At 58.5% G+C, this 14,634-nt stretch overlaps 1 protein-coding gene across 2 annotated transcripts in view; it reads left to right on the top strand.

Annotated features, from left to right (window-relative positions):
* LOC140467945 (zinc finger protein Gfi-1b-like) overlaps positions 1 to 12,702 on the top strand; it is a 110,955-nt gene extending 98,253 nt beyond the window's left edge. For both annotated transcript variants that reach the window (XM_072564026.1, XM_072564025.1), the window contains exon 7: positions 11,878 to 12,702. In XM_072564026.1, the coding sequence (XP_072420127.1) occupies positions 11,878 to 12,068 (191 nt within the window). In that variant the 3' untranslated portion in view covers positions 12,069 to 12,702. The remainder of the gene's footprint in view (positions 1 to 11,877) is intronic.
* Positions 12,703 to 14,634: the final 1,932 nt, after the last annotated feature.

The raw sequence follows: 14,634 nt of genomic DNA, 5'->3' as shown, positions 1-14,634 counted from the left end.
ACGGGGACACTGCTGGGTACGCACTCCCACAGGTACGGGGACACTGCTGGGTACACTCCCACAGGTACGGGGACACTGTAGGGTACACACTCCCCCAGGTACGGGGACACTGCTGGGTACACACTCCCACAGGTACGGGGACACTGCTGGGTACACACTCCCACAGGTAGGGGGACACTGCTGGGTACACACTCCCACAGGTACGGGGACACTGCTGGGTACACCCTCCCACAGGTACGGGGACACTGCTGGGTACACACTCCCACAGGTCCGGGGACACTGCTGGGTACACTCCCACAGGTACGGGGACACTGCTGGGTACACACTCCCACAGGTACGGGGACACTGCTGGGTACACTCCCACAGGTACGGGGACACTGCTGGGTACACTCCCACAGGTACGGGGACACTGCCGCCGACACACTCCCACAGGTACGGGGACACTGCTGGGAACACTCCCACAGGTACAGGGTCATTGCTGGGTACACTCCCACAGGTACGGGGACACTGCTGGGTACACACTCCCACAGGTACGGGGATACTGTTGGGTACACTCCCACAGGTACGGGGACACTGCTGGGTACACACCCCCACAGGTACGGGGACACTGCTGGGTACACACCCCCACAGGTACGGGGACACTGCTGGGTACACTCCCACAGGTACAGGGACACTGCTGGGTACACTCCCACAGGTACGGGGACACTGCTGGGTACACACCCCCACAGGTACGGGGACCCTGCTGGGTACACTCCCACAGGTACGGGGACACTGCTGGGAACACTCCCACAGGTACGGGGTCACTGCTGGGTACACTCCCACAGGTATGGGGACACTGCTGGGTACACCCCCACAGGTACGGGGACACTGCTGGGTACACACTCCCACAGGTACGGGGACACTGCTGGGTACACTCCCACAGGTACGGGGACACTGCTGGGTACACAATCCCACAAGTACGGGGACACTGCTGGGTACACTCCCACAGGTACGGGGACACTGCTGGGTACACACTCCCACAGGTACGGGGACACTGCTGGGTACACACCCACAGGTACGGGGACACTGCTGGGTACACTCCCACAGGTACGGGGACACTGCTGGGAACACTCCCACAGGTACGGGGTCACTGCTGGGTACACTCCCACAGGTACGGGGACATTGCTGGGTACACCCCCACAGGTACGGGGACAGTGTTGGGTACACACTCCCCCAGGTATGGGGATACTGCTGGGTACACACCCACAGGTATGGGGACACTGCTGGGTACACACTCCCCCAGGTACGGGGACACTGCTGGGTACACACTCCCACAGGTACGGGGACACTGCTGGGTACGCACTCCCACAGGTACGGGGACACTGCTGGGTACACACTCCCACAGGTAGGGGGACACTGCTGGGTACACACTCCCACAGGTACGGGGACACTGCTGGGTACACCCTCCCACAGGTACGGGGACACTGCTGGGTACACACTCCCACAGGTCCGGGGACACTGCTGGGTACACTCCCACAGGTACGGGGACACTGCTGGGTACACACTCCCACAGGTACGGGGACACTGCTGGGTACACTCCCACAGGTACGGGGACACTGCTGGGTACACTCCCACAGGTACGGGGACACTGCCGCCGACACACTCCCACAGGTACGGGGACACTGCTGGGAACACTCCCACAGGTACAGGGTCATTGCTGGGTACACACTCCCACAGGTACGGGGACACTGCTGGGTACAAACCCACAGGTACGGGGACACTGCTGGGTACACTGCCACAGGTACGGGGACACTGCTGGGAACACTCCCACAGGTACGGGGTCACTGCTGGGTACACTCCCACAGGTACGGGGACATTGCTGGGTACACCCCCACAGGTACGGGGACAGTGTTGGGTACACACTCCCCCAGGAACGGGGATACTGCTGGGTACACACCCACAGGTACGGGGACACTGCTGGGTACACACCCCCACAGGTACGGGGACACTGCTGGGTACACATCCCCACAGGTACGGGGACACTGCTGGGTACACTCCCACAGGTACGGGGACACTGCTGGGTACACTCCCACAGGTCCGGGGACACGGCTGGGTACACTCCCACAGGTACGGGGACACTGTTGGGTACACACTCCCACAGGTACGGGGACACAGCTGGGTACACTCCCACAGGTACGGGGACACTTCTGGGTACACTCCCACAGGTATAGGGACACTGCTGGGTACACTCCCACAGGTACGGGGACACTGCTGGGTACACACCCACACAGGTACGGGGACACTGCTGGGTACAGTCCCACAGGTACAGGGACACTGCTGGGGACACACTCCCACAGGTACGGGGACACTGCTGGGTACACACTCCCACAGGTACGGGGACACTGCTGGGTACACCCCCACAGGTACGGGGACACTGCTGGGTACACCCCCACAGGTACGGGGACACTGCTGGGTACACCCCCACAGGTACGGGGACACTGCTGGGTACACTCCCACAGGTACGGGGACACTGCTGGGTACACTCCCACAGGTACGGGGACACTGCTGGGTACACCCCCACAGGTACGGGGACACTGTTGGGTACACACTCCCCCAGGTACGGGGACACTGCTGGGTACACTCCCACAGGTACGGGGACACTGCTGGGTACACTCCCACAGGTACGGGGACACTGCCGCCGACACACTCCCACAGGTACGGGGACACTGCTGGGAACACTCCCACAGGTACAGGGTCATTGCTGGGTACACTCCCACAGGTACGGGGACACTGCTGGGTACACACTCCCACAGGTACGGGGATACTGTTGGGTACACTCCCACAGGTACGGGGACACTGCTGGGTACACACCCCCACAGGTACGGGGACACTGCTGGGTACACACCCCCACAGGTACGGGGACACTGCTGGGTACACTCCCACAGGTACAGGGACACTGCTGGGTACACTCCCACAGGTACGGGGACACTGCTGGGTACACACCCCCACAGGTACGGGGACCCTGCTGGGTACACTCCCACAGGTACGGGGACACTGCTGGGAACACTCCCACAGGTACGGGGTCACTGCTGGGTACACTCCCACAGGTATGGGGACACTGCTGGGTACACCCCCACAGGTACGGGGACACTGCTGGGTACACACTCCCACAGGTACGGGGACACTGCTGGGTACACTCCCACAGGTACGGGGACACTGCTGGGTACACAATCCCACAAGTACGGGGACACTGCTGGGTACACTCCCACAGGTACGGGGACACTGCTGGGTACACACTCCCACAGGTACGGGGACACTGCTGGGTACACACCCACAGGTACGGGGACACTGCTGGGTACACTCCCACAGGTACGGGGACACTGCTGGGAACACTCCCACAGGTACGGGGTCACTGCTGGGTACACTCCCACAGGTACGGGGACATTGCTGGGTACACCCCCACAGGTACGGGGACAGTGTTGGGTACACACTCCCCCAGGTATGGGGATACTGCTGGGTACACACCCACAGGTATGGGGACACTGCTGGGTACACACTCCCCCAGGTACGGGGACACTGCTGGGTACACACTCCCACAGGTACGGGGACACTGCTGGGTACGCACTCCCACAGGTACGGGGACACTGCTGGGTACACACTCCCACAGGTAGGGGGACACTGCTGGGTACACACTCCCACAGGTACGGGGACACTGCTGGGTACACCCTCCCACAGGTACGGGGACACTGCTGGGTACACACTCCCACAGGTCCGGGGACACTGCTGGGTACACTCCCACAGGTACGGGGACACTGCTGGGTACACACTCCCACAGGTACGGGGACACTGCTGGGTACACTCCCACAGGTACGGGGACACTGCTGGGTACACTCCCACAGGTACGGGGACACTGCCGCCGACACACTCCCACAGGTACGGGGACACTGCTGGGAACACTCCCACAGGTACAGGGTCATTGCTGGGTACACACTCCCACAGGTACGGGGACACTGCTGGGTACAAACCCACAGGTACGGGGACACTGCTGGGTACACTGCCACAGGTACGGGGACACTGCTGGGAACACTCCCACAGGTACGGGGTCACTGCTGGGTACACTCCCACAGGTACGGGGACATTGCTGGGTACACCCCCACAGGTACGGGGACAGTGTTGGGTACACACTCCCCCAGGAACGGGGATACTGCTGGGTACACACCCACAGGTACGGGGACACTGCTGGGTACACACCCCCACAGGTACGGGGACACTGCTGGGTACACATCCCCACAGGTACGGGGACACTGCTGGGTACACTCCCACAGGTACGGGGACACTGCTGGGTACACTCCCACAGGTCCGGGGACACGGCTGGGTACACTCCCACAGGTACGGGGACACTGTTGGGTACACACTCCCACAGGTACGGGGACACAGCTGGGTACACTCCCACAGGTACGGGGACACTTCTGGGTACACTCCCACAGGTATAGGGACACTGCTGGGTACACTCCCACAGGTACGGGGACACTGCTGGGTACACACCCACACAGGTACGGGGACACTGCTGGGTACAGTCCCACAGGTACAGGGACACTGCTGGGGACACACTCCCACAGGTACGGGGACACTGCTGGGTACACACTCCCACAGGTACGGGGACACTGCTGGGTACACCCCCACAGGTACGGGGACACTGCTGGGTACACCCCCACAGGTACGGGGACACTGCTGGGTACACCCCCACAGGTACGGGGACACTGCTGGGTACACTCCCACAGGTACGGGGACACTGCTGGGTACACTCCCACAGGTACGGGGACACTGCTGGGTACACCCCCACAGGTACGGGGACACTGTTGGGTACACACTCCCCCAGGTACGGGGACACTGCTGGGTACACTCCCACAGGTACGGGGACACTGCTGGGTACACACTCCCACAGGTACGGGGACACTGCTGGGGACACACCCCCACAGGTACGGGGACACTGCTGGGTACACACTCCCACAGGTACGGGGTCACTGCTGGGTACACCCCCACAGTTACGGGGACACTGCTGGGTACACTCCCACAGGTACGGGGACACTGCTGGGTACACACTCCCACAGGTATGGGGACACTTTTGGGTACACCCCCACAGGTACGTGGACACTGCTGGGTACACCCCCACAGGTACGGGGACACTGCTGGGTACACCCCCACAGGTACGGGGACACTGCTGGGTACACCCCCACAGGTACGGGGACACTGTTGGGTACACACTCCCCCAGGTACGGGGACACTGCTGGGTACACTCCCACAGGTACGGGGACACTGTTGGGTACACCCCCACAGGTACGGGGACACTGTTGGGTACACCCCCACGGGTACGGGGACACTGCTGGGTACACTCCCACAGGTACGGGGACACTGCTGGGTGCACTCCCACAGGTACGGGGACACTGCTGGGTACACTCCCACAGGTACGGGGATACTGCTGGGTACACTCCCACAGGTACGGGGTCACTGCTGGGTATACCCCCAAAGGTCCAGGGACACTGTTGAGTACACACTCCCACAGGTACAGGGACACTGCTGGGTACACACTCCCACAGGTACGGGGACACTGCTGGGTACACTCCCACAGGTACGGGGACACTGCTGGGTACACCCCCACAGGTACGGGGACACTGCTGGGTACACTCCCACAGGTACGGGGACACTGCTGGGGACACACTCCCACTGGTACGGGGACACTGTTGGGTACACACCCACAGGTACGGGGACACTGCTGGGTACACACCCCCACAGGTACGGGGACACTGCTGGGTACACTCCCACAGGTACGGGGACACTGCTGGGTACACTCCCACAGGTACAGGGTCACTGCTGGGTACACACTCCCACAGGTACGGGGACACTGCTGGGTACACACTCCCACAGGTACGGGGACACTGCTGGGTACACCCCCACAGGTACGGGGACACTGCTGGGTACACCCCCACAGGTACGGGGACACTGCTGGGTACACTCCCATAGGTACGGGGACACTGCTGGGTACACTCCCACAGGTACGGGGACACTGCTGGGTACACTCCCACAGGTACGGGGACACTGCTGGGTACACCCCCACAGGTACGGGGACACTGCTGGGTACACACTCCCACAGTTACGGGGACACTGCTGGGTACACTCCCACAGGTACGGGGACACTGCTGGGTACACACTCCCACAGGTACGGGGACACTGCTGGGGACACACCCCCACAGGTACGGGGACACTGCTGGGTACACACTCCCACAGGTACGGGGTCACTGCTGGGTACACCCCCACAGTTACGGGGACACTGCTGGGTACACTCCCACAGGTACGGGGACACTGCTGGGTACACACTCCCACAGGTATGGGGACACTTTTGGGTACACCCCCACAGGTATGGGGACACTTTTGGGTACACCCCCACAGGTACGGGGACACTGCTGGGTACACCCCCACAGGTACGGGGACACTGCTGGGTACACCCCCACAGGTACGGGGACACTGCTGGGTACACCCCCACAGGTACGGGGACACTGTTGGGTACACACTCCCCCAGGTACGGGGACACTGCTGGGTACACTCCCACAGGTACGGGGACACTGTTGGGTACACCCCCACAGGTACGGGGACACTGTTGGGTACACCCCCACGGGTACGGGGACACTGCTGGGTACACTCCCACAGGTACGGGGACACTGCTGGGTGCACTCCCACAGGTACGGGGACACTGCTGGGTACACTCCCACAGGTACGGGGATACTGCTGGGTACACTCCCACAGGTACGGGGTCACTGCTGGGTATACCCCCAAAGGTCCAGGGACACTGTTGAGTACACACTCCCACAGGTACAGGGACACTGCTGGGTACACACTCCCACAGGTACGGGGACACTGCTGGGTACACCCCCACAGGTACGGGGACACTGCTGGGTACACTCCCACAGGTACGGGGACACTGCTGGGGACACACTCCCACTGGTACGGGGACACTGTTGGGTACACACCCACAGGTACGGGGACACTGCTGGGTACACACCCCCACAGGTACGGGGACACTGCTGGGTACACTCCCACAGGTACGGGGACACTGCTGGGTACACTCCCACAGGTACAGGGTCACTGCTGGATACACACTCCCACAGGTACGGGGACACTGCTGGGGACACACTCCCACAGGTACGGGGACGCTGCTGGGTACACACTCCCACAGGTACGGGGTCTCTGCTGGGGACACACTCCCACAGGTACGGGGTCACTGCTGGGTACACTCCCACAGGTACGGGGACACTGCTGGGTACACTCCCACAGGTACAGGGACACTGCTGGGTACTCTCCCACAGGTACGGGGTCACTGCTGGGTACACACTCCCACAGGTACGGGGACACTGCTGGGGACACACTCCCACAGGTACGGGGACACTGCTGGGTACACACTCCCACAGGTACGGGGTCTCTGCTGGGGACACACTCCCACAGGTACGGGGTCACTGCTGGGTACACTCCCATAGGTACGGGGACACTGCTGGGTACACTCCCACAGGAACGGAGACACTGCTGGGTACACTCCCACAGGTACGGGGACACTGCTGGGTACACTCCCACAGGTACAGGGACACTGCTGGGTATACTCCCACAGGTACGGGGTCACTGCTGGGTACACACTCCCACAGGTACGGGGACACTGCTGGGTACACCCTCCCACAGGTACGGGGACACTGCTGGGTACACTCCCACAGGTACGGGGACACTGCTGGGTACACCCTCCCACTGGTACGGGGACACTGCTGGGTACACACTCCCACAGGTACGGGGACACTGCTGGGTACACACTCCCACAGGTACGGGGACACTGCTGGGAACACTCCCACAGGTACGGGGTCACTGCTGGGTACACTCCCACAGGTACGGGGACACTGCTGGGTACACTCCCACAGGTACGGGGACACTGCTGGGAACACTCCCACAGGTACGGGGACACTGCTGGGTACACCCCCACAGGTACGGGGACAGTGATGGGTACACACTCCCCCAGGTACGGGGATACTGTTGGGTACACACCCACAGGTACGGGGACACTGTTGGGTACACACCCCCACAGGTACGGGGACACTGCTGGGTACACTCCCACAGGTACAGGGACACTGCTGGGTACACCCCCACCGGTACAGGGACACTGCTGGGTACACTCCCACAGGTACGGGGACACTGCTGGGTACACACCCCCACAGGTACGGAGACACTGTTGGGTACACCCCCACAGGGACGGGGTCACTGCTGGGTACACCCCCACAGGTACGGGGACACTGCTGGGTACACTCCCACAGGTACAGGGACACTGCTGGGTACACCCCCACAGGTACAGGGACACTGCTGGGTACACTCCCACAGGTACGGGGACACTGCTGTGTACACTCCCACAGGTACGGGGTCACTGCTGGGTACACTCCCACAGGTACGGGGACGCTGCTGGGTACACTCCCACAGGTACGGGGTCACTGCTGGGTACACTCCCACAGGTACGGGGATACTGTTGGGTACACACCCACAGGTACGGGGACACTGCTGGGTACACCCCCACAGGTACGGGGACACTGCTGGGTACACTCCCACAGGTACGGGGACACTGCTGGGTACACTCCCACAGGTACAGGGACACTGCTGTGTACACTCCCACAGGTACAGGGACACTGCTGGGTACACACTCCCACAGGTACGGGGACACTGCTGGGTACACACTCCCACAGGTACGGGGACACTGCTGGGGACACACCCCCACAGGGACACTGCTGGGTACGCACTCCCACAGGTACGGGGACACTGCTGGGTACACTCCCACAGGTACGGGGACACTGCTGGGAACACTCCCACAGGTACGGGGTCACTGCTGGGTACACCCCCACAGGTACGGGGACACTGTTGGGTACACTCCCACAGGTACGGGGACACTGCTGGGAACACTCCCACAGGTACGGGGACACTGCTGGGTACACCCCCACAGGTACGGGGACAGTGATGGGTACACACTCCCCCAGGTACGGGGATACTGTTGGGTACACACCCACAGGTAGGGGGACACTGTTGGGTACACACCCCCACAGGTACGGGGACACTGCTGGGTACACTCCCACAGGTACAGGGACACTGCTGGGTACACCCCCACCGGTACAGGGACACTGCTGGGTACACTCCCACAGGTACGGGGACACTGCTGGGTACACACCCCCACAGGTACGGAGACACTGTTGGGTACACCCCCACAGGGACGGGGTCACTGCTGGGTACACCCCCACAGGTACGGGGACACTGCTGGGTACACTCCCACAGGTACAGGGACACTGCTGGGTACACCCCCACAGGTACAGGGACACTGCTGGGTACACTCCCACAGGTACAGGGACACTGCTGTGTACACTCCCACAGGTACGGGGTCACTGCTGGGTACACTCCCACAGGTACGGGGACGCTGCTGGGTACACTCCCACAGGTACGGGGTCACTGCTGGGTACACTCCCACAGGTACGGGGATACTGTTGGGTACACACCCACAGGTACGGGGTCACTGCTGGGTACACTCCCACAGGTACGGGGACGCTGCTGGGTACTCTCCCACAGGTACGGGGTCACTGCTGGGTACACTCCCACAGGTACGGGGATACTGTTGGGTACACACCCACAGGTACGGGGACACTGCTGGGTACACCCCCACAGGTACGGGGACACTGCTGGGTACACTCCCACAGGTACAGGGACACTGCTGGGTACACTCCCACAGGTACAGGGACACTGCTGGGTACACACTCCCACAGGTACGGGGACACTGCTGTTTACACACTCCCACAGGTACGGGGACACTGCTGGGGACACACCCCCACAGGGACACTGCTGGGTACGCACTCCCACAGGTACGGGGACACTGCTGGGTACACTCCCACAGGTACGGGGACACTGCTGGGTACACACTCCCACAGGTACGGGGACACTGCTGGGTACACTCCCACAGGTACGGGGTCACTGCTGGGTACACCCCCACAGGTACGGGGACACTGCTGGGTACACTCCCACAGGTACAGGGACACTGCTGGGTACACTCCCACAGGTACAGGGACACTGCTGGGTACACACTCCCACAGGTATGGGGACACTGCTGGGGACACACCCCCACAGGTACGGGGACACTGCTGGGTACGCACTCCCACAGGTACGGGGACACTGCTGGGTACACTCCCACAGGTACGGGGACACTGTTGGGCACACACTCCCCCAGGTACGGGGACACTGCTGGGTACACACTCCCACAGGTAAGGGGACACTGTTGGGTACACACTCCCACAGGTACGGGGACACTGCTGGGTACACACTCCCACAGGTACGGGGACACTGCTGGGTACACACTCCGACAGGTATGGGGACACTGCTGGGTACACACTCCCACAGGTAGGGGGACACTGCTGGGTACACACTCCCACAGGTACGGGGACACTGCTGGGTACACCCTCCCACAGGTACGGGGACCCTGCTGGGTACACACTCCCACAGGTCCGGGGACACTGCTGGGTACACTCCCACAGGTACGGGGACACTGCTGGGTACACCCTCCCACAGGTACGGGGACCCTGCTGGGTACACACTCCCACAGGTCCGGGGACACTGCTGGGTACACTCCCACAGGTACGGGGACACTGCTGGGTACACTCCCACAGGTACGGGGACACTGCTGGGTACGCTCCCACAGTTACGGGGACACTGCTGGGGACGATCCCACAGGTATGGGGACACTGCTGGGTACACTCCCACAGGTACGGGGTCACTGCTGGGTACACTCCCACAGGTACGGGGACACTGCTGGGTACACACTCCCACAGGTACGGGGACACTGCTGGGTACACACTCCCACAGGTACGGGGACACTGCTGGGTACACTCCCACAGGTACGGGGACACTGCTGGGTACACACTCCCACAGGTACGGGGTCACTGCTGGGTACACTCCCACAGGTACGGGGACACTGCTGGGTACACTCCCACAGGTACGGGGACACTGCTGGGTACACTCCCACAGGTACGGGGACACTGCTGAGTACACACTCCCACAGGAATGGTATCTCTCAGGATTACTGGCGTTTAACCACTCCAATTAAACGCTGATGGTTAAACACTGGTGGTTATACACTGTTGGTTAAACACTGGCGGTTAAGCACTAGTGGTTAAACACTGGTGGGGAAACACAGGCTGTGGCACAATGGCGGTTAAACACTGGCGGTTAAACACTGGTGGTTAATCACTGGCAGTTAAACACTGGCGGTTAAACACTGGTGGTTAATCACTGGCGGTTAAACGCTGGTGGTTAAACACTGGCGGTTAAACACTGGTGGTTAAACGCTGGCGGTTAAACGCTGGCGGTTAATCACTAGCGGTTAAACACTGGTGGTTAATCACTGGCAGTTAAACACTGGTGGTTAAACACTGGCGGTTAAACGCTGGTGGTTAAACACTGGCAGTTAAACACTGGTGGTTAAACACTGGTGGTTAAACGCTGGTGGTTAAACACTTGCGTTTAAACACTGGCGGTTAAACACTGGCGGTTAATCACTAGCGGTTAAACACTGGCGGTTAAACGCTGGCGGTTAAACACTGGCGGTTAATCACTGGTGGTTAAACACTTGCGTTTAAACACTGGCGGTTAAACACTGGCGGTTAATCACTGGTGGTTAAACACTAGCATTTAAACACTGGTGGTTAAACATTGGCGGTGAAACACAGGCTGTGGCACACTGGCGTATTCACACTGCTGATGAATCACTGGCGGTGAAGCAGTACCAGTTTTGTGCTGGTCTAACACGATGGTGACTGTGTTCTGGTGAACTATACTCTCTTTCAGGTGAGAAACCTCACAAGTGTCAGGTTTGTGGGAAAGCGTTCAGCCAGAGTTCCAATCTGATCACTCACAGCCGCAAACACACTGGCTTCAAACCCTTCATCTGCTCTGTCTGTGGGAAAGGCTTTCAGCGTAAGGTCGACCTGCGAAGACATCACGAGACACACACGGGACTGGATCCAGTGGCTGTTTGACACACACAGCCCAACGAGGAACACTCTGACTCTGTCAATGGATCTCTGAACCCTCCAACGAGGGGAGACTGGGAGACTGGTTCGCGGATGGTGTCAGTGGCGAGATGTGTTTCCGTGTGCTCCTCCTGGGAATCCCAGGGAAGATTGGAATTGTTACAGCACAGGAGGAGGCCACTCACTCCATCGAGTCAAGCTGCTGCCTTTACCCCAGATCTCTGCACACCTCTGTCCCCCAGCAACTCCAGCAACCTGATCTCAGGGCAAAGATGTTGGTGTCAATCCAGGACTGGACTCACAATTAGACCGACTGCAAAAGGTTGACCAGTCTGTTATTTTCTGAATATTGTTGCTTTTTGGACTGTGTGCTCTCTCTGCACCTTCCTGCAAAGTTATTGATCTGTTTGGAGAAAGTGTACGGAGTTGTAACCAAGTGTAAGAACACAAACGCTCACAGATCTGTAAGTGACCGAGAGATTTAGCAGGGGCCAACCCCTGAAGATAAGGCTGGACACTGCTCTCGGAGGGACACTCTCCGCGATGAGAGACATCCAGACAATCCAGGAGGGTCGAACTCAAACTGCATTTCAATCTTGGTTACAGCCAGCGATTCATGAATAAATGAGCCAGGCCAATACTGGGCAGACAGTGCAGAACCCAGTCAGTGCCTTCACTCCCAGTTTGTCAGAGAGAATTTCCATTCAACTCCAAATCCTTGGAGCCGAAAATCACCACACACCATCACCGTGACCACACACACACACGTACACACACTCACACTCACACTAACACACACACTCACACACACACACACACGTACACACACTCACACTCACACTCACACTCACACTAACACACACACTCACACACACTCAAACACACACACACACACACTCACACTCACACACACACACACACTCACACTTACACTAACACACAAACACACACTCACACACACACACTCACACAAAAACACACACACACTCACACATACATACACACACTCACACACACACACACATTCACACACACATACACACACACACTAACTTACACACACACACTCACATACCTACACACACACTTACATACACTTACATACACACACACGCACACTCACATACACGCACACTCACATACACACACACATTCACACACACACACAGCACACACACTCACATAGACACTCACATACACACACTCACATACACACACTCACATACACACACACCCACTCACACACACTCACAAACACACACTCACACACAACACTCACATACACACAAACTCACACAAAAACACACACACACTCACACATACATACACACACTCACACACACACACACACATTCACACACACATACACACACACTAACTTACACACACACACTCACACACACACACTCACACACACACTCACATACCTACACACACACTTACATATACACACACTCACACTCACACACACGCACACTCACATACACGCACACTCACATACACACACACATTCACACACACACACAGCACATACACTCACATAGACACTCACATACACACACTCACATACACACACACACTCACACACACTCACAAACACACACTCACAAACACACACTCACAAACACACACTCACACTCGCATACACACACTCACGCACATTCACACACACTCTCACATACACACACTCACATACACACACATATACACTCACACTTACACTAACACACACACACTCACATACACACACTCACATACACACACACGCACATACACTCGCACTCACACTAACACTAACACACACACACACTCACATACACACACTCACATACACACACTCACATATACACTCACACTCACGCTAACACACACACACCACAAACACACACACCCACACTCACGCACACACATACACTCACACTAGCACACTCACACACACTCACACTAACACACACTCACTCACACTCACACTCACACTAACACACACACACTCAAACACACACACACACTCACACTAACACACACTCACACACACTCACACTCACACTAACACACACTCAATCACACACACACTCACACTAACACACACTCACACACACACTCACACTAACACACACTCAAACACACACACACTCACGCTAACACACACTCACACACACTCACACTCACACTAACACACACTCAAACACACACACACTCACACTCACACTAACACACACTCACACACACTCACACTCACACACACACTCACACTTACACTTACACTAACACACACTCACACAAACACACACTCACATACACACACACTCGCACAAACTCACACACACACTCACATACACGCACACTCACACAAACACACACACACTCATATACACACACACTCACACAAACACACACACACTCACATACACACACACACTCACACATACATACACACACTCACACACACATTCACACACACATACACACACACACTAACTTACACACACACACACTCACATACCTACACACACACTCACATACACACACACTCACATACACGCACACTCACATACACACACACATTCACACA

This window comes from Chiloscyllium punctatum, chromosome 46 (genome assembly GCF_047496795.1).
Source record: "Chiloscyllium punctatum isolate Juve2018m chromosome 46, sChiPun1.3, whole genome shotgun sequence".
Lineage (NCBI taxonomy): Eukaryota > Metazoa > Chordata > Chondrichthyes > Orectolobiformes > Hemiscylliidae > Chiloscyllium > Chiloscyllium punctatum.
The sequence above is the reverse complement of the archived record's forward strand: the minus strand, read 5'-3'. Positions and strand labels throughout refer to the sequence as shown.